The 22399-nt window shown below is 44.6% G+C and overlaps 1 protein-coding gene across 1 annotated transcript; it reads right to left on the bottom strand.

Annotated features, from left to right (window-relative positions):
• Positions 1–1170: 1170 nt before the first annotated feature.
• LOC310782610 (uncharacterized protein) lies at positions 1171–20997 on the bottom strand. Its single transcript, XM_083643292.1, has 5 exons — positions 20914–20997; positions 19180–19449; positions 7100–7369; positions 4809–4881; positions 1171–4631 (listed from the first exon to the last, which is right to left on the bottom strand). Exons 1-5 carry the CDS (start codon positions 20961–20963, stop codon positions 3225–3227), a joined length of 2070 nt encoding a protein of 689 aa, XP_083499418.1. The 5' UTR covers positions 20964–20997; the 3' UTR covers positions 1171–3224.
• Between the last annotated feature and the right edge of the window lie 1402 nt (positions 20998–22399).

Raw genomic sequence — 22399 nt, 5'->3', positions numbered from 1 at the left:
CTGCATCAATTTTAAATATTTCTCTACACAAATAGGCCTAAATAAAAATGGTCCAGGTTGAAATATACCAAAATTCTCATTTAAAGTGTTGATTGGCATACTATCCAAATAGAATGAGTTTTCACTTCAGAATCAGTATTTATTACACACTAAATGTACATGAGAAATATCTGATGTGAAATTAAAAAGTAAAATAATGTATACAGTATTTAGCCTTTAACCATCTGAATGGTCTGTTTGTGTGTGTGTGTATGTGTGTGAGAGAGTATGATGTCCGTGAGATATATTTAAACACAGAAGAAAACGTGTCTCTTTGAAATGCAGTGCACAGATCTCACCACTAGATGGATGCAGCCATCTTCCATCGAATACATACTCTGTTGCTGCTGTACATTCTTGTCCAGATCACAGTAGAGGTGCAGATGGATACATTGTTTTCAATTGAACTGTGTGCCACTATCGACTCCGCCCAGCTAGGGACTACATAAATAAACAATAAAGATCAAGATAACGCATTCATCATGTCATGAATATTTAAAAAATAAAACTCCATAATTTAGTTGATCCTGAGCTCCAGATGTCTCTTCAACGCGCCGTCTATGCTGTAACTCTCATATCACATAGGATCTTTTTGGCTCTGTACAGTCCAGTTGTAGGAATCACAAATGAGACATTTGACCATCACAGTTTCACAAGCTCTCCATGCAAACTATATTATTTACTTTGCAATGCATTTTTAAGTTAAGTTATCCTTTATTTATCCCCTTGGGGAAATTCATCCTCTGCATTTGACCCATCCTCTACTAGGAACCTTCCTAGAACTAGGAGCAGTGGGCAGCCACTGTGCAGCGCCCGGGGACCAACTCGTTATTTTGCCAGTACCTTGGTCAGGGGCACTGACAGGAGTATTTACCCTAACATACATGTCTTTCTTGATGGTGGGAGAAAACCCACACGGACACGGGGAGAACATGCAAACTCCACACAGAAAGGACCTGGGACGGACCGGGGTTTGAACCCGGGACCTTCTTGCTGTGAGGCAACAGTGTTAACCACTGAGCCACCGTGCCGTCCAAATTGTACATTGTTCCTTACATTCTAGCAATCAAATGGCAAGATTCATGGCTGATAAATAAACATAATTTTGCAGTCAGACTTTGCTGTCAGTGAACTTTTATTTCCTTACATTTCGTTGGACAGTAGAGACGAACAGAACAATTATTTGAAAATCCCAATGTGACCGTTTGCAATTTCCAAATCACAGGTTGCAATACATTTCTTCAGAGTTTGATCCAAACAGCAACAAGACATTTGATCATTTAACTCAGTAAATCTTGCACACTGACAACAAAATAACTTCTTTAAACAAAACAGGGTTCATTCATACACATTTTGACCAATGAATTCCCATGACTTTTCCATGACTTCAAAACAAATTTCCATGGCCAAACATTTTGTGAAGTCTTGGTGTACATTAGAAAGTGAGTAAGTTACGACATTCTACTTTAAAGTGTCACTAGCCTACACTTCACTTATAGTTATGACATTCTACTTTAAAGTGTCACTAGCCTACACTTCACTTAATGTAATGCAGCATTTAAAACCTGGAAAAGACAGCATTTATGCCGTATCATATTTCCATATCCAACATCTAAGACATCTAGTCTCATATAACAATATTGATATAAGAAAGATATATTGCCCATCCCTAATATTGAATCAACCTCCCAATGATGCAATTTGCAGAAAAACATGATTAGATTTAATCACTGCTTTCAACTTTTTCTACATTTTGTGAAGTTAAATGAGCCTTGAGGTCAGTTGTTTATGAATTTTAATCACTCACTTTCACTCTTTTGCAGGAATTCAGGTTGCTTAAATGCCTTGTTGTGGTTGACTCTAAATCCAGGGATCCACTTTCACTTGACCAACCTGTTCCTGCCTGCTTTTGAGCACTGACCAACTGTAGCCTATTATAACAATGAATGTTTGCTATGCTGATAAATATCACTTATTGATGATGCACAGCCTTCATGTCACCTTAATACAATAATTAGATCAATGTCAGTATTATTAAAGCTTATATAGCGTGATCATGATGTCCTCTATAAGTTTATGTGATTTCTTTGATATTTTTGCAGCCAGATCACTTATTAAACAGCGTCATGACTCAATAACGTTACTTAGCAGAGGGTCTTCGCTCGTACTGAGCGCATTTCCTCATCAAACTCTGACAGTGAAAAACATTTTTGTTTTTGTCACAAAATAAAACTTGTTTGATGACTTATTTAAGGGAATGTAATGATGTTATCCATCACATTCCCACCTGTTGCTCTTTGAACAAGTCGGGAAGTTTACTGGCGTTTGGCCAAGCTGGACGTGTCGGCTCCCTTCGCCTGCGCACTTTTAAACATCTTTTTACAGACGGGCTATGTTGTGTCCGTGGGCTTCCCCTTTACTTCCCGTCAGCAACGTAACGTAAGAAAAAATAATTCCATATTCCGCTCTCTGTGCATGTGAATATTTATTAAACAAATTTCCATGACTTTTCCAAAACTTTAGGGCAGGGGGGTCCCCAATTATTTTTCACCAAGGGCCACATTTTGCTGAGGGCCGAATAGCCCCTTTGTGACTCTTCCGGGTATGACGTCATCGTGACGTGATCGTCTACCCTCCAAGAGTCCCTTATCCGTACATAGACTTCCCTGCGACTCTCAGTCTCAAGCTGTCTAAATCAGCGATATGCACGTATTTACAAGTGTCACAGAAACATTTCACCTACTTAAGAAGAAGGGTTCATAGCTTCTCGATGGAGGGGTTTGAAAGCTCGATGCTGCTCATAAATGCTTCTTTTTATCTGAATTCTGTGCGGGTGATATTATTTTCTCCGTGTTAGAGTTCCCAGCCGTCACAGCGCTCAACAGCGCCACTCCGGTCGAAAGCTCGGTAAAGAATAATGTCCGTTCCTGTGTGATATGATGGGACGCTATTTGGGGAACCCTGCTTTAGGGGATTTTATATTTTCCAGAACTTTTCCAGGACCTGGAAATTGTACTTAAAGTTTCCATAACTTGTTGTGACAGATTTCACAACAAAAAATCTGTCAAATAATCACAGACTTTTTTTGTCGGTATCGTTCATTCCTATTGGACAGATAAGCTTGTTCACGCTGCAGACAGTGAAGGCTCTCTTCACTTCAGCAGGTTAGATGCAGTGGTGTCTCTTCAGAGTATTTGAGTGTCTGAACATTTTCTTACAGCGGACACAGTATCTCCAGTGGGAACGTGTTTATGTGTTTTTAGGCTAGTTAACCGACTGAACCTGCTCCCACATTGGTCACAGCTGTAGGGTTTAACTCCAGTGTGGATGCTTTTATGTGATGTTAGGCTATATAAGCGACTGAACCTGCTCCCACATTGGTCACAGCTGTAGGGTTTAACTCCAGTGTGGATGCGTTTATGTGTTGTTAGGCTAGATAACTGACTGAACCTGTTCCCACATTGGTCACAGCTGTAGGGTTTAACTCGAGTGTGGATGTGTTTATGTCTTTTTAGGCTAGCTAACTGACTGAACCTGCTCCCACATTGGTCACAGCTGTAGGGTTTAACTCCAGTGTGGATGTGTTTATGTCTTTTTAGGCTACCTAAGTAACTGAAGCTGCTCCCACATTGGTCACAGCTGTAGGGTTTAACTCCAGTGTGGATGCGTTTATGTGTTGTTAGGCTAGATAACTGACTGAACCTGTTCCCACATTGGTCACAGCTGTAGGGTTTAGCTCCAGTGTGGATGCGTTTATGTCTTGTTAGGTTACCTAACTCACTGAACCTGCTCCCACATTGGTCACAGCTGTACGGTTTAGCTCCAGTGTGGATGCGTTTATGTGATGTTAGGCTAACTAACTGACTGAACCTGCGCCCACATTGGTCACAGCTGTAGGGTTTAACTCCAGTGTGGATGCGTGTATGTGATTTTAGGTTACCTAACTCACTGAACCTGCTCCCACATTGGTCACAGTGGTACGGTTTAGCTCCAGTGTGGATGTGTTTATGTGTTTTTAGGTGATTTAACTGACTGAACCTACTCCCACATTGGTCACAGCTGTAGGGTTTAGCTCCAGTGTGGATGCGTTTATGTGATGTTAGGTGATTTAACATACGGAACCTGTGCCCACATTGGTCACAGCTGTAGGGTTTAGCTCCAGTGTGGATGTGTTTATGTGTTTTTAGGTGATCTAACCGACTGAACCTGCTCCCACATTGGTCACAGCTGTAGGGTTTAACTCCAGTGTGGATGCGTTTATGTGTTGTTAGGCTAGCTAACTGACTGAACCTGCTCCCACATTGGTCACAGCTGTAGGGTTTAGCTCCAGTGTGGATGTGTTTATGTCTTGTAAGGTTAGTTAACTGACTGAACCTGCTCTCACATTGGTCACAGCTGTAGCGTTTCTCTCCAGTGTGGATGCGTTGGTGTCTTCTTAGGTCACCTGACTGACTGAAAGAGCGCCCACACTCCTGACAGGAGTAAGGCTTCTCCCCTGAGTGAACTCTCTGATGAAGCTTTAACAGCCGAAGTCTTGTGAATGTTTTGTCGCACTGATCACAGCGGTGACGTCTGGGTCCGCTGGTGTCTCTCTGTTTCCATAGAGAAAGATACAAAGAAAGAATCAGGACAGAGACACAGAGTGTGTGTGTGTGTGTGTGTGTGTGTGTGTGTGTGTGTGTGTGTGTGTGTATGTATGTATGTATGTATGTGTGTGTGTGTGTGTGTGTGTGTGTGTGTGTCCTGCAACATAAGTGATATTTTCTCACCTCTTCTGAAGAATTCATCTTGACAGCGTTCCTCTCCTCCTCTGTCAGATGTCTTTCTTCACGCAAATCAGCTCTGATGTCATCAAACAGAGACAGACGGTAAGATGGGGAACACCCACAACACAACAACAACAACAACAACAACAACAACAACAAAAACAATGTTACTAATATAATTGGGCAAAAACTGCCACGGCCCACAATTGCTCTATTGTACATGTGCTAATTAGGGCTGGCACGGATCACGGATAATCCGTGACGCGTACGGATCAGCCCCCACGGTTCGGAACGAGGTTCGGAACGTCAATGGTCCGCGGACCCCCCCCCCCCCCCCCCCCCCCTTCGTTTCATTTAACGTTTAACATTAGTGTATGAGAACGCCTGCAGCGCAGCCAGACAGACAGGCATCATCATGGCAAGCACAAGTGAGCTTCCTCAACCCTTCTCCCCGCTGTAAAGTCTCTCTGAAGGCCCCCCCCCTTTCGTTTCATTTAACGTTTAACACATTGAGTGCCACAGCGCTTCAGTAAAATTGTCTGCAGCCTGTGCCAGATTCACTTCCATTCAGTTGAAAACAGCTATAGAATTTTTTCTATTATGGCTATATTGACGGGGCTGGACTTTAATGAAACATTGAACACTCCTGCTTCTTCCAAAGAAGAAATTTTGTTTCTAGACAGTTCCATTATGAAATGACAGCCTCTGAAACAAGTGCACTTTCAAGGGTTTTCTGTCGTTTTTTTTTACTTTCCAAGATATAGTCACTTTTATGAATACCTTTTGCACTCTAATTTCGAGCACATTCACTGACTCTGGCTGGTGTTTTCTGATGTGGTGGCGTGGTGTGGTTTCTGTGCAGCCTGCGTGCCCCCCCCCCCCCCCCCCCCCCCTCTCCACCTCTGAGCTGCGGGCTCCTCCCACACGCACAGAGTTTGTTTTCTCGACTCCGTTTTTGCCCCGGACGGATCCCAGCGCGCATCAAGGAAATGATGCGCGCTGGCAAACGCGACTGAACGAAAAGGCTTGGCCGTTCGGCTTCGGATGCTGGCTTTCTGGCAGGAAATCGTGTGGAGATAGATAGAAGCATAAGAGCTCAGTTGTGAGCGCGGATGCAGCCGAGCCCACTCTCCGCTGCAGACAGAGCAATATATACGGCTCTGGCTGAAGCATGCATCGGTTTCCTCTTTGATCACGTCTTTCCCTGCTTTCTCCTGTACAAAGTAAAGGATCTGAGGTGGGTGGCGCAGCTTCCGTGACGATGTTTAAGGTGGCGCCGTGTGATCCCTTGAAGGGATTCATGCTCACTGGCTGGGTACGACCTTAAACAGCAGAATTATGGAATAATATGAATTATGATTTTAGGACGTCCACAGACGTCCTTGGCACTCCTCGTTACTTTTTTTTAGGACGTGCACAGACGTCCTTGGCACTCAATGTGTTAACGTTAGTGTATGAGAACGCCTCTTTTTTTTTTTTTTGCTGATCCGAAAAATCCGTGATCCGTGGCTCAAAATCCGTCACGCGATCCGATCCGTGGGTTTTCTGATCCGTGCCAGCCCTAGTGCTAATCACATGCCAGTCGAGCAGGCGAGGTCGCGCAGCCGCCAAGCTGCATCTGTGACCCCACAAAGCGGGTGAGACCTCGAGGTCAAACCAACAAGGCACGGTAGAAATGATCGATGAGGAGGAGGATGCACGGTAGTAATGATCGATGAGGAGGAGGATGAAGAGGAGGCACGGTAGTAATGAGCGCTGGCAGTTTTAGCAGGTGAAGCAGTGAGGGACGCTAGAAAGGAGTGCACACAGCACTATTTCAAAATAATCATAATAATAATAATAATAATAATAATAATAATGTAGCAGTGATTGTATTCATGTTCTCTATATTATATAACAACCATAATAAACCGCGGCATGACATATGTTGTTTACAGAGTGCATTATGCATGCCCCGTTATAGCCTGTTCCAGGACTCTACTACTTGGAGCTGAATATCTTCTATGGGGATCCGAATTAAACCAAAGTTATCTGGGTGAGTAAAACATCACATTTTAAGCTGGAAATAAGGTCCGGGGTGTAAAAAAACAGAATTCTCCTTTAAATGGAACTTGTGAAAATACACTGTGATTCCCGCAACACACTACGTCATACCCCACCTCCCCCCCACTCTCTACTCTACACCAGAGGATTTCCTCATGTGTGAAAACAACAATACCTCTGTCTGAAAGGGACCTGATTCAACGGGCAGAGTCCAGAGTTCATGTCTACAAGTGGCTATAGTGTCTCCTTACCTTTGAGAAGCCTGGCAGGTGGTCCTCTGGTTGGGTTTAGGAGTAACACTCTTGTTTTGATGTGTGGAGCATTTGTTCCTGGGCTTCCTGTGACCTAACTTCCTGTCTCCACAGAGGGCAGATTCCTTTCTTGATGGATGGCCGCTCTCCATCTGTGGACTTGTCACCTCTGCTCCCTTTCCCAATGTGGGGCTCTGCATTGTCCTGTCCAGATACGCTCTGCCCAGCTCTGTCTTCAGGACATCTGTGAGGATCAGACAGGGCCTCCTGCTGCAGGATGGAACACAGAGAACCACTCACAACCTTCCTAGAACTGAGTCACCTCAACCCATTCCAGCCCATCAACATATTCTCACTTGTACAGTGGTAGACGGATCAATAAGCGTCTTTTACCGCAACGCGGCGTTAATTCTGTTTGCCGTTAGTATGTGGTATCAAAGTGGGACACTAGGGGGCGGCAGTGCACAACTACCTACAGTACAGTATATGCAGCAAGCAGGGAGGCTCTCGCTCTCAGCCTACGAAATCAATCGTGTTTTGTCTCCCCTTGATGATTAAAGTCCCTGGAAACCAAATCCACAAACTAATTATTAAATTAACTATTAAATGTAGGGTCTTATGTGAGTAATTGTGTGCCTCTGAAAAGAGAGAGAATTACTTTCAACCCTAACCCCGAAAATCAACACTTTTCTACAAGGTCTGGATTTCCATTTCCTCATTGAAGAGAGCGGAGCGCGCGGTGCTAAAATGAATGATCTTATCACGTCATAATTATTATTATTATTATTATTATTCCTTTGTGTGACATTTGTGCATTCCTGCTGAATATTCTACATGCAGAATAAAATCACTTGCGATGGGGGGTGGAATGTTTCATGTACTCTGCCAACAGTATCCTTTGTGTCAACCGCATTAAAACTACTGCGCACTCCACGGCAATTCAGCTCCTTTTATTTGTTCCCTCTAGACTATACGAACTAATTTTTATGGCCTTGCTTTATTCGTATTTAGTACAGCTGCAGAGGGCCATCCATAATAATAATAATATAGGCTATGGTAGCGCTACCATAAAAACTATAATATATGTTTTATTATAAATATCTGTATTATTATAAATAAAATAAATAACTCCCATAGCCTACACCTTAATCAAGAGGTGAGAGTAGCTACTTTATTTATTTGTCATCTGGTTCTCGGCCACGCTGGCCGCCCGTCATGTCGCTCAGCAGCGTGCGCAGAGCCTGCGGTTCTCGTAGGGGAGCAGTGTGTGTGTGTGTGTGTGTGTGTGTGTGTGTGTGTGTGTGTGTGTGTGTGTGTGTGTGTGTGTGTGTGTGTGTGTGTGTGTGTGTGTGTGTGTGTGTGTGTGTGTGTGTGTGTGTGTGCGCGCCGTGCCCATTGTCTGAAAACATATTTTTATCAAACAATATAGGCCTACTCTGGTTATGTAGGCTCTTTCACACCAGCCTTGAAAGCCACAGATTTTATATATAGCCTATTGTAATATAGGCTACTGTAGGCCTATTCTCATCGGGACTGCCCCCCCGGACTGCCCCCGTTCCTTTATTTACATTTCAATAGGTTGGCCACATAAGACAATAGACAGGTCTATAGGGTCTAATAGGGGTGAAACATTCCACCCTCCACCCCCTCCCCCAATTCCAGTCTCCAGTGTCCCTGCAGAAGTCACAAGGCTGATGCAGATCGCAAGTTGTGGAAAGGGTTTGGAGGCCTTCAACTTTGCACATGCAGCGGAGCAGTTCAATGCAGTGAAGTCCCGACGCAAATAAATGCTAAACGAAAACGGGCAGAACCGAGCAGCCAGCCACTTTATTAAAAAAAAATTTTTTACAAGTGATTCTTCATTTATTAGTTTTCAAGTTATTTAATTTCACGTTCTAGAGACATTCTAGGCATGCCAGACAGTGCATGTATTTACTTAGGTGCCCAATAATGCTGCTATAGGCTATTTGTTTAATTTATTGTTGCTTGCTGAGTTTGAGTTTGCACTTTGCAGTTAGGCCAAAGGCCTTTAATAGGCTACATTCAGCAGTCAGACACCTCAGGCTATCATTGAAAATGTTTTTAATTAGGCTACATGAATAAACAAACGTCTTCAGTCAGGGTTCCATAAGTCTCTACTCTTCCTTCATGTTCACTTGTCCGACTATCCCAGAAACTGAGAAAATGTAAACATAAAAATATGCTTCTAAAATATAGAAGGCTAAATAAAATAAGTAACCGACCAGCATATTTATTGTTGTTTTTAACTGAGCAGCCTACTAGCCTGCAGTTTGAGTCGCGCCTGACTCCGTGACATGACATGTTTGTGAATGCGCATTCGCAGCAGTGCCGGGCCGGGCAGCCAAACAGCACCGCAACGACTTCATAAAATTTAATCAACCCCCCCTCCTAATAATAGCCATATAAGACAAATAAAAATGTTACTATAATAAACAGAAATAAAAGAAACAAGCTTGTTTCCGTACAACACTTTTTATTTACAAAAACACAACCCAGTGGGACATTGGGAAAACCTTCATCATTTCACACACAAAAATAAAAATAAATTAGCCTGGTAAAATTAACCAGTAGATATTGCTGTGTAAAATAAATACAAAACGAATTATGCAATTATCTTAAATGAATTAAGCTTGTATTAACGAACTTCAGGGATTTAAACAACACAAGCCCACCACACGATCTTATAAACTTAAAGGAATTCGAAATTAAACATTTTGGGCTTGGTTAAATAGGCTATAGGCCTTTAGCCATTAGCCTTTTTGCTTCGTTTTACCATTACAGGTTTCTGGCCAAGAATACCAACAGCTTTACCTTTTCGGGCAATAATTTGCTTCGGAGTGGCATTGCAACAATCCCTGCTGTGCTGAACACACGCTCGGATGGTACACTGGTGGCACAAATACACAAATATTTCCCTGCCAAGCCGGCCATGAGTGGAAGCCGTGCCTGGTTATCTTTCCACCAGCACCTGACTCGTCTTCTTCACCCTCCACTCTCACGCGTGCAGCGGGGCCGACTGCTGCCACAATCTCTGCTACCAGCTCAGCTTGGGTATCACTTAGATCGGTGGGATCCATGTTTTCCGCCCGGTATCTTGGGTCCAGAAGAGTTGCTTTCCGCATAATCCTCTGGGTTGCAGCATTGTCATATTTCTGCTGCATCTGCTCCAGGATGACTCGCTTCAACACCTGCCCCTGCATGCATCCAGACATGTCCAGACATGCCCACCATCCCCTCCTTCCCTCTCTCTGCTGGATGGCGCTAGTCTTACTTTCAGTTTCAACACCTGCCCCGCATATGACACGAATAACACGTCGTTGCACGTTCCAATTCTTTCATACTTTTGGTAAATGCGATCAGCGGTATGGTGACCCTGTATTGTGATCACAGCCTAACAGAACGGTGTGCCCCTTTAACGTCCCGTCAATGAAACTGGCCACGATGCCCAGGAAGCTGTGCCCTCTCCTATTTGTCCAAATGTCAGCTGACAAGACAAATCCATCACCCTTTTCTAATAGCGCCCGCAGTCCATGTAAATCATTTTGAAAAATGATATATCCAGCTCCCTTTTTCTCGCTGCTGTCACGGTTGGGCAATGAAGAAACTCTCAGATCTCCGTTTCTCTTTCTCTGCTTGCTGTTGGTTCGCCTCGCTCTCTATAAATAAAACATATTCAGACGGTCCGAAATTAAATTAACATTACAGGCTACTTTTTGCATGATAGCCTACATTTTTATTTTATTTTAACGCTATATTGGGGCCTATTTAGCTGCCGTAATTACCTTTTGTTTTCTTCCCGGCGCGCCCTATTGTGTCACATTCAACACTTGATCTCAAGGATGCTCACAGATGACACCTGGTGGTCAACGGTGCAACTACACCTCAATTAGTTTTAATGCCGCCGCGCGTCAATACACAGCTTGCGGTAAGGCACGCTTATTGATCCGTCTACCACTGTAGCACATTACAGACCAGACTATATGTACCATCATCTGACCAATAAGGGGCAGTACATGACTGCAGTAAGAAGGGGTAGGCAAGTGGACAGGGGTAGATAAGACAGGTGGACCTAGTGATGATAAGCTTGGTGTTGAGTTGTGGGTCTTAGAAACATTGTTTACTTTTAGCATGGCATTTACATGCACATTCAAATCCCCAGCATTAGAATTCTCTCAAATTTAACACATTGACTGCCAGCCGTTTTTTTTTTGCTGTAGGTAGCTTCTGCCAAGCCGTTTTTTGAGGATTCTGGCTCATTTTACAAGAGCCGAGGATTCTTTTCTGCTTGGAGTTTGTGAACACAAAGTTCACAAAAGTACTAATAGAATGTGTGCTTTCTCTGTCTAAAAGAGTTAGTTTGTAGAGTTAGTAGTTATGTAGATATTAGCCGTTGAGTACAGCATGGTTTCAGCGTCTGAGAGTGAAAGCTGAGATAATCGCAGTTTTGTGAAATTCAATCAAACAGGCAGAACAGTCACTTTAACTAGGGGTCGACCGATTATCGGTTTGGCCGATTATTATGGCCGATATTCAACATTTTGCCGATTATCTGTATCGGCATTTTCATTGGCTGTTTACCGATATAATAATTCAATAAAAAAATGCGCTAATTTGCAGCTGCTGCGGCTGGAAGGAGCCTCTCCTACAGTACTGTAGTTCCCTCTGTGTGATCTGGAGCAATGTCCCTCCCACAGCGCTATCTGATTGGTTACACATCGAGCAATAGCCTATCAGAGAGCTGCTCAGAGATGAAATCTGACACCTCAGTGCTCCAGCCTGCACAGAGGCAGGCCGTGGCCGTCTGAGCTGTGCTGCCTCTGTGGAGCGGACAGCGGACTTGACTAGTTGGCTGTTGCGACTGTGTGACAGTCACAGTGTTAAGGTAAAGCTGCAGATATTGCCATGCCGAAGTTGTACTAAAGTTAATATACATAATAATTACCTACGCTGACATTTCAAAAACACCACGATCTTATGAGCGATTCGTATGAAGCGCAGCCTCGCACAGTGCAAAGTGTGTGGAGATAGGTCTGTCTATAAGTGAGAGAGATGATTGTTGCAGTGATAACGATAAGATAACAGAGATTATTTGTGTACTGATAGCATATATCTTTGAGTAACGTTGGTGCCTGCTGTGCAAGTGCAACTCAAACTTATCACCGTCCACCGCTGTTGAAGAGGGCAAAATAGCCTAGTAACCTCACAAAGCAGTGTATGGGGCACTAGTTTTTAATTCCATAGTAGCGTGCGTGTCCACGGTGTAGCGTCGCTCTTTTTGAATCAAATGGCCATGGTTGTCAGTAGCGAAGCTGTTTTATTGATCCAGCGCTGCGTGTCCGCGCTGCGTGTCCGAAAAATACATTGGCAGGCAGGCATGTCTGGGCAAGCTGCAGCGGACTTTTTTTCTGCTCTCTCTGACTCTCTCTCTGCTTGGAACAAGGAACCGAATAAACGAGGATGAGACATTACATCAGCGGATGCACGGATGAACGTGTTTGTTTCAGTATTCTCCTTTGAGAGCCTGGGGGTGAGGTTAGTGTCAGGTGTAAGCGGAGGGAAACCCTCTATTATTTTGTTACTGTAGTGAGTCGGTGTTAGTTTGTTAAAAGTATAAGTCCACAGCTTTATCTTGATAATGTGCCCAAGTCTCCACTAGATTGAACAAACACACACACACACACACACACACACACACACACACACACATACACTTTGATTCATATCAATATTAATAGAGTGAATATTTTCAAATAATATTGTAGTTGGATAAACTGAAGAAAATGAATTTCAACAACGGGTCGTGTTATTCTAAATTTTGACACCAAGATTTAAATTTTTACTGCAAACATATATCGGTTCCAAAATATCGGTTATCGGTGTCTTTCATTGCCGATAATCGATATCGATATCGGCCCTGAAAAACCCATATCGGTCGACCCCTAACTTTAACCATTTATTTTTGGCATCAGTGAGAGATCAGACATCCAAACAATATAGTTCCGAACGCCCTCTCCTTCAAACTCCTCCCCCCGTGGGCGTGTCTGGTGGCTTTCAGCCTGCGTTTGTCACAAGCGAGTGCTCTGCTGCTGCTGCTGCTGCTGCGAGTTTGAGCAGCCTCCCACCCTGGCAGCGAGTGTGGATAGGGCTCACTCGTCTCTTGGGTTTGAGAGCCCCGATGAAGCCCCGTGCGACTCTAGGCTTTATGCTGCCCACCCAGTCCATTTCTGGAACCCCCCACCGCCGTGCGCCCGTGCGCAGCAGCGCGAAAGCGTCCCCGCCTACAGTATGAGAATGAGGCTCGTTCGTTTCTGGGTTTTCGGAATGCGTGCGATTCTGGCCTTTCTGAGGGCGTTTCAAAGTGTGTTTCACCCATAATCTATTATGCAAATTTGCAATCCCCCACCGCTCTCCGCTCTCAGTGTGCTGCTGCTGGCGCGGCCGCTCTCGGGCGAGTCTGGTGACTGATGACTGTAAAATCGCCAAGCCATTTCCTCATTCATTCAAGGCTTCCTCCCGCGGCTGCTTTTGGTTGACTTTCTCTCTGTCGGGAGAGCACCGTCGCCACCTAGCTGGTCGGTAAAATAGATTATACACATTCAATACTTCCAATATCTCCATAGGAGACGCGGGGGGCATTGATCCACGTAGCACCGTCAAAAAAAAAATATATTTTTTTTGACGACTCAACTCGTCATTGGCAGTGAACGGTTGGATTGTGTTTGACGAGTCAACTCGTCATTGGCAGTGAACGTGTTAATAACGGGGCCAAAGAAGTCACTGAATTCAGTCAGAAAGGAGCTGTTAACACCACGGGGGCGATACATTAAAATACAATGAAACGGGTTAGAATGTGTGATAGGGGTGGGGGAAAAAATCGATTCACCTAAGTATCGCGATTTTTAATGTCACGATTTTTTGGATCGATCTTTTATTCCAGAATCGATAAATCGCAAAAAAAAAAAAAAAAAAAAAAAAAAAAAAAATTTTTGGGTGCTTGCAGTCAGGCCACTCACTGAACAGCAGACCAGGCGCCGCCTACTGGTTTACTAGTGGTTTTATTACTTTATTAGTTAGTCTGAAGTAATAATTACACTTCAGGGTTAAAGTGGGTGCATCTCATTGTAAAATTGGACTTCAAACGGCCCAAATCTGGCTTCAAATGGCCCAAATTTCACGCGCGTTGGCCCATATCACCCTGGCCTGCTTGGTATCTAATGCCCGGCCTGAATTATGATCCCAGTCCGCCCCTGTTTTTAACTATATTGCCCAGCCTATACTCATGATATATAATATACAGTCTCTAGTGTATGATTCAACTTTTCCCATGTTCTAATCTAGTGTAAAAAAGCAAACAAACTGAAAAAATAAAAGAAAAAAATAAACAAAAATCGCAATAAATCGTAATATCGAATCGCAATAATCGTAGAATCGCAATACTTAAGAATCGCAATATAAATCGAATCGGCACCCAAGAATCGGGATAGTATCGAATCGGGAGATAAGTGAATCGCCACAGCCCTAATGTGTGATTTTGGTCAACAAAATGAGGAAAAGAAAGTTCCAGAGCTCACCACTCAAGGTAAGAAACATATCCTCATCATTGGCTCCACCTGGTGGCCCGCCAGAGCATTGCCTTTTAATTTTATATTATTTTTTACAGACAACAGTTTTTACATAATACACATTAACCCCAAAGAGTAGGCTTGTGCCGATTCTGTAAATATTGCGATATCCGGGGAAATATATCAAATTTGAAAATCTACTCAGAGGCTGTAGCAGGCTCAGTTTTAAAGCCAGGATGAAGTTTCATGTAGGTAGGTATCATATGAAACTAGAAGGCCTTGTTATTTAGCCTTTCTGATACTATTGCATGGTTACATGAGCAAATTTCATTTGATCAAAAAAAGAATTGCTGGTATCTGCTAGGGGTGGGAATCACCAGATGCCCACGATACGATACTAAAACGATACTTGAGTCACGATAAGATAGTATTGCGATATCGCCGATATTGCGATATATTGAATATTGCGATATTTCGATATATTGCGATTTCTTACTTTTTCAACTGCAAATGATGTCCCCAAAGGAAAACTTTGTCAACATCTGGTTTATATAAGAACAATTTTCCAGTCTGTACATCTGACTTCAACCATTTTATTGCAGCAACATTGTCAAGTAGACAGACCAACAACTTTCATAAAGTCATGTCATAGTTGCATGCACCTGACAAACTGAACTGTTTGTTACAGTCTACTTACAGTCCACCTTAACACATTCACTGCCAACAACGTATGAACACGTTTTCAGAATCCAGCTGTTCCCTGCCAACAACGTGTTTACACGTTTTTGGCATCGATTTTTTTTTTTTGACGGTGGGTTGTGCATCTAACCCTTTTACATCTCTTATATAATTATTGGAGCCACCGAACGTTTACAACCCATTCCACCGACCCACTAAGTGGCAACAGTGCTCTCCTGGCTAGAGGAAGGAAAGCATTTTTTTAACTTGTCACGCCATTCTCAGCCCAGCCATTCTCATGAAAAATGGATGGGGGAAAACGCTGTCCTTTTCGCGCTGATTGCTGGCGATGCGGGATTGCAAATTTACATAATAGATTCAGCCGATCTACTATGATCGGGTGATAGATTACAGGTGGAGGAACACACTTTGAAACACGCAGCATAAATATGACCAGAATCGCAAAAGCTTCTCTCAACCAAAACTCCAAACGAGCGAGTCCATCCCGACTTCCTCAAACAGCGGCCGTGCAGACATGCAGGCACAGGAGAGCAGCAAAGCACTGACTGGTGACAAGCTTGTCCGCCCACGGAGGGAGGAGTTGAAGCAACTCGAGAGGGAGGGAGAGAGAGAGAGAGAGAGAGAGAGAGAGAGAGAGAGAGAGAGGGAGGGAGAGCGAGAGGGAGGGAGAGAGAGAGAGAGAGCGAGAGGGGGAGGGAGAGAGAGAGAGAGAGCCAAAAATGAATGGTTAAAGTGACTGTTCCATCCAATTTCACAAAAAGCCGTTTATCTCTGAATATTCTTTCTGACGCTAAAACCATGCTGTATTCAACTGCTAATGCTTACATAACTACTAACTCTACAAACTAACTCTTTTAGACAGAGAAAGTACACATTCTATTAGTACTTTTGAGATATTGTATGTTCACAAACTCCAAGCTGAAACGAATCCTCGGCTCTTGTAAAATGAGCCATAATCCTCAAAAAACGGCTTGGCAGAAGCTACCTACAGCAAAAAAAAACGGCTGGCAGTCAATGTGTTAACTGTGGACTACTGTACTTACATAGTTTTTGAACAATGCAACTTCACTTCACTTGCACAAAACAGTAACTGGGGAATTTGTAAATTACTGTTATGACAAAACTGTTACTGTTAAAACAAAATGAAAATATGCTACCGTTTGTTTACTGCTGGCCTTGGAACTAAAGTTTATAGTAGCCTGGTGGCCTGGCATGGCCTGCAAAAAAAAAAAAAAAAGTTTTTTTATCGATACTTGGCGTCCAAATATCGATACACACTCCCCCCGGACCACGACCCGCTACAGTTTGCATACCGCCCCAACAGGAGCACAGCGGATGCAGTGGCACACGTGCTCCACACCGCCCTGTCCCACCTGGAGGGGAAGGACACCTATGTGAGAATGCTGTTCGTGGACTACAGCTCAGCATTCAACACCATAGTACCCTCCAGGCTGGTAAGCAAACTCAGGGACCTGGGACTAAACACAGCGATGTGCGACTGGATCCTGGACTTCCTGACAGACCGCCGCCAGGTGGTGAGGGTGGGCAACCTCACCTCCTCCCCGCTGACCATCAGCATAGGAGCGCCCCAGGGGTGCGTCTCCAGCCCCTTCTGGTACGACCTCTACACCCACGACTGCGTGGCGACTCAAACTTCAAACACCATCGTGAAGTTTGCAGACGACACAGCAGTCGTGGGGCTGATCTCGGGGGTCGACGAGACGGCCTACAGAGAGGAGGTGAGGGTCCTGGAACAATGGTGCCAGGACAACCACCTCTCTCTGAACGTCTCCAAGACCAAGGAGATCATTGTGGACTACAGGAGAGGGGGGGGCACACACCCCCCAATCACCATCAACGGCACAGTGGTGGAAAGGGTGGACAGCTTCAAGTACCTGGGAGTCAACATCCACCAGGACCTGACCTGGGCCGGCCACACCGCCACTGTTGTCAAAAAGGCCCAACAGCGAATACACGGACTCAGGCGCCTGAAGAAGTTTGGGCTAAGGAAAGAAATCCTCAGGGACTTCTACAGAGGCACCATTGAAAGCCTGCTGACTGGCTGCTTCACCGCCTGGTATGGGAACTGTACCACCATGGACCGCAGGGCGCTACGGAGGGTGAGGCGCGCGGCCCAGCACGTAACAGGAGACGAGTTGCCAGAACTGCACGAACTGTATAACCAGCGGTGCCTCAGGAGGTCCCTGAAGATCATCAAAGACACAAACCATCCCCACAACAGCCTGTTCTCCCTGCTACCCTCAGGGAGGAGATACAGGGTTCCAAAAGCACGCACAAATCGCTTGAGGAACAGTTTCTTCCCGCAGGCCACGAGACTCCTTAACATACACAAATAGTGTAGTAGTCGTACCGTACCGTACTGCAGCTGCTACCATTATGTATGCCTAATGTTTAATTGTATGTCTAACAAGGTACATGCTATTTGCACCTGTATGTCAATTACGTCGAATTTAAAATGTCTGAACACGTCTAACGTATGCACAATGCCTAATGTTTAATTGTATGTTTAATAAGGTACATGCTATTTGCACTATATGTCAAATACGTCGAATTAAAATGTCCGAACACGTCTAACGTATGCACATGACATGTGCACCTATGTGCAATGAATATGCCACTGACTTGTCTTATCGCTATTCTGCCTCATTGCTGCTTAGTATTGCTTATCGATGCCTATTTCTTATTGCCTATTGCTCATTGCCTATTTGTACTATGTCGTAAACGGAGTCCACAGCACAAGAATTTCACACGTGATACTTGTACCATGGAGTGACAATAAAAATCTTGAATCTTGAATCTTGAATCTTGATACAATATCGTCAGGTCAGGCAAAATATCGCGATACTATGGTGTATCGATTTTTCCCCCCACCCCTAGTATCTGCAGTGGAAGTGGTCCCTGTAAAATTTGGTTTGGTACATAGTGCAGACCTGCGAACCTTGAGAAAATATTTTGAGTACCACACACCGGCGCCCGAGCATTGCGACTCACGTGTGACGCGCTGCAGTGTGTTTTAGGCACACACAAGTCAAAAGTTTGAGTCCACCTGCTTATGCTTTTAGTATAATCAGTCACTTATCAGTTTAGGACCCCCCCCCCCCCCCCCCGCTTCGTTTCATTTGACGTTTAACGTTAGTGTATGAGAACGCCTGCAGCGCAGCGCAGCCAGACAGACAGGCATCATCATGGCAAGCCCAAGTGAGCTTCCTCAACCCTTCTCCCCGCTGTAAAGTCTCCCTGAAGGCCCCCCCCCCTTTCGTGAAGCAGTGAGGGACGCTAGAAAGGAGCGCACACAGCACTCTATTTCAAAATAATCATAATAATAATAATAATAATAATAATAATGTAGCAGTGATTGTATTCATGTTCTCTATATTATATAACAACCATAATAAACCGCGGCGTGACATATGTTGTTTACAGAGTGCATTATGCATGCCCCGTTATAGCCTGTTCCAGGACTCTACTTGGAGCTGAATATCTTCTGTGGGGATCCGAATGAAACCAAAGTTATCTGGGTGAGTAAAACATCATATTTTAAGCTGGAAATAAGGTCCGGGGTGTAAAAAAAATAGAATTCTCCTTTAAATGGAAATTGTGAAAATACACTGTGATTCCCGCAGCACACTACGTCATACCCCACCTCCCCCCACTCTCTACTCTACACCAGAGGATTTCCTCATGTGTGAAAACAACAATACCTCTGTCTGAAAGGGACCTGATTCAACAGGCAGAGTCCAGAGTTCATGTCTACAAGTGGCTATAGTGTCTCCTTACCTTTGAGAAGACTGGCAGGTGGTCCTCTGGTTGGGTTTAGGAGTAACACTCTTGTTTTTATGTGTGGAGCCTTTGTTCCTGGGCTTCCTGTGACCTAACTTCCTGTCTCCACAGAGGGCAGAATCATTTCTTGATGGATGGCCGCTCTCCATCCGTGGACTTGTCACCTCTGCTCCCTTTCCCAATGTGGGGCTCTGCATTGTCCTGTCCAGATACGCTCTGCCCAGCTCTGTCTTCAGGACATCTGTGAGGATCAGACAGGGCCTCCTGCTGCAGGATGGAACAGAGAGAACCACTCACAACAACCTTCCTAGAACTGAGTCACTGAGTCACTAACAGAGACACAACAAACAAAAGTGACAACAAGTAGAGACGAACATTTAGGCTGACTCACCAAAAGACGGTGCTGCGGCTCTAAACTACATGTTTGGGGGGTTCTAGAGCAGAACACAAGACGTCTGCTCAGATGTGCATTTACCGCGGTGGTTAAATCCCCGATCGTGTCTGCCTGGGCTGGGCTATCGGCTAAATTCTAACTTTGCTGAATGGATAGAACGGGGGAATTTACCCCACCCTGACCCCGCCCCCAGGCTAACCCAGCGTCTATTGTGGACGTTCCTAGAGCCTGTATGGGCGTTCCCAGACATGTGGACTGTCTCTATGACAACACTCTGGGACAAACACAAGGCACACACACCCATCATGGGAAGCTAGGAGATAATGACCCTCAAATAGCCAAGCCACTTTAATGACTTCTCTGCACGAATAGCCAATAGGCTTTTGGATATTTGGATCTTTTTGATGGGTGGTACTATATTTTCTTCTATACTCGCAGCTGGGAGCAGCAGAGGCGTGGCCAGCTCGCTTGTGAGTGTGGAGAGCATTATGTAGCCCCCCTACTCAATTCTCATTAAACATGTGTGTTGTCATATACAGAGCCGGTCGGCCCTATACGCACACTACGCAGCTGCCCCAAAGCAGAAAAAGGCCCCGCTCCCGCAGATTGTGCAAAAGAAATTGCGTTGATCAGAAGTGACAACTAATTATCATTCTATTGCAACACCAGCGCACACAGGGAGCAAGCCTGGTGCCATTTTAAGATTATATTCAAAAGATTATATTCAATAAATAATGTTTGTTTATACCTAATTCTGTTCTGTATGTCTACTTACTCTGAGATTGACAGATGGAGCAAACTGTTTTAAAGGAGGGAGGATTGTAGTGGAGCACTGAGGGTATCAGGTGTGACTGTGTGGCAAAGGCATAAGGCCAGGTAGGAGGGCCCCTTAGCAGAATCTTGCTTATGGCCCCTGGGAGGTCAGGACCGGCACTCGTCATATACCTTTAAACATCTGGTATCACATGTGCATGGGAGGCGAATTGGTGAGAGTCTACTTCAAATAGAATTTGGGGTGTGATTGACCACAAACAAAATAACATAACTCTTAACTAGCGTGTGAGAGGCCTGGTTAGCTTGTTGTATAGCTATACTGTTATTGTGAGCTTAACTCCATATCAATCACCATAAACATATACCACACCACAACGACTGTATAACAATAATAGATCAATATTTATTACAAAAAGAAAATCGTTTGAGTTGCCCTTTAATTTCTCCTACAGATAAATATACCCTGGGGTTTTATACTCAGTTATGGTACCAGTTGGCGCGCTTTACTGTAGTTGGAGCTGAATTGAAGAAACGATTGTTGTGATTCACAACAGTGGTTGTACCTCCGTGTGCAGAGTGGAGAAACCATACCACTGTTTCTCTGCATGGTCATGGGCTTGTAGATGAACCAACAACTACACGGTGCAGGTCCTGTCTCTGGGCGCAGCCGCGCGGCAGAGACGCGCAGAACAGCAGACGAGCAGAGCAGAGTCTCCCGTCCGTGCAGACTGCAGGCAGGCAGGCGACACTGATAGACGATAGAGTTTCTCCCAACACTCGGCAGTCGGACTCGGCAGCGGCACAAACTCAGTCCTGGAAACACTCTTTGCTTTGGCGGAAACGACACGACACTGACGACAGTCCCGAACACGCACTTTAACGCGGACTCACTTCACAGTAGACTGCACTCGTTTCTTCCACAGAAACATAGCAGGCACGTTAACCGGCGAGTAAACTACTGTAAAACACTGTCCCGAGACAAAATAAACAGGTGTATCTCCTCTTTCTGTTCGCTCTTGCTCTCTCTCTCTGTGCTTCCTTCTCAAAATCCAGCAACAATGGCGTTTCTTCTCCAGACTCTAATGGACCTCCCCCTCGCCAAGTAGTATCAAGCTTCGCCATTGGTCAGATCCACCCAGCCACACATGACAAGAGATGGGCCCCATAATGCTGCCTTCCAGACAACTGGGACCTTCAGATTTTCTGGCCTCCTATTAGGAAAAGTGCGCTGGAACGGCACTCAAAGTGGGAGCTCCCACTTGAAAACTGGGAGAAAAAAATCTACCCCCACTAGGCTGGGAACCAGTTGTCTGACGTCACACAACAATGGCCGCAACATGGAGTATGTAGTCCAAAGTATTAAGTGCCTTAATAAAATGTATAATAGAGTCTGTTACATTATGTGTCATTGCTGCTCCTCATTTTCATTTAAATATGTAAGGATGGTGCTCTACTCGTTGTTAAGCTGTCTTGCTATTTGCTAAACAAAAGAAAGTTTGTCGCGGTCCGCCATGTTTCTTGGTTGCGTTTTGCCTTTGTGCTCTGGAATGCTTTGAAGGTGGGGGGTGGGACTTTTCCACTGGGAAACACCCACGTCCCAGGTGTCTGGAAGGCAGCATAAGAAGTGAATTTAGGATTCCAAGAAAACAAGAAATAAACTTAACCCTTTGAGGTATAGGCTACTAGGCAGAGAAAACAATAGACCAAATCAGCGGGATGTTTACATTTACTTCCGGGTACCCCTGAGGTCCACACATTATAATGGCGGTGGACGGCACAAACTGACGTGTTGAAGACAAAAACAGACAAAGAAGACAAAAATGGTTCGTCCGTGTTGTGTTGTTGTTTAATATCATTCATAACAACACTTTCACTAACGTTAGTGGAGACCAGACTAGCTAATTTACCTGTTGGACCAGACTAGAGTAGACTTGAAGCTAAATTAAATTGACGTGGCGTCAGTAGCTCTGTCTGTACCAGGCTCTTTCTCGCCGAGAAGAGCCTGGTGACGCGAGGTTACTCTGTCTGTAACGTAAAAAAACAGCGAGT

This window comes from Poromitra crassiceps (genome assembly GCF_964638095.1).
Source record: "Poromitra crassiceps genome assembly, chromosome: 9".
Classification (NCBI taxonomy): Eukaryota; Metazoa; Chordata; class Actinopteri; order Beryciformes; family Melamphaidae; genus Poromitra; species Poromitra crassiceps.
Note: the sequence above shows the minus strand (reverse complement) of the source record. Positions and strands in the feature narration are given on the sequence as shown.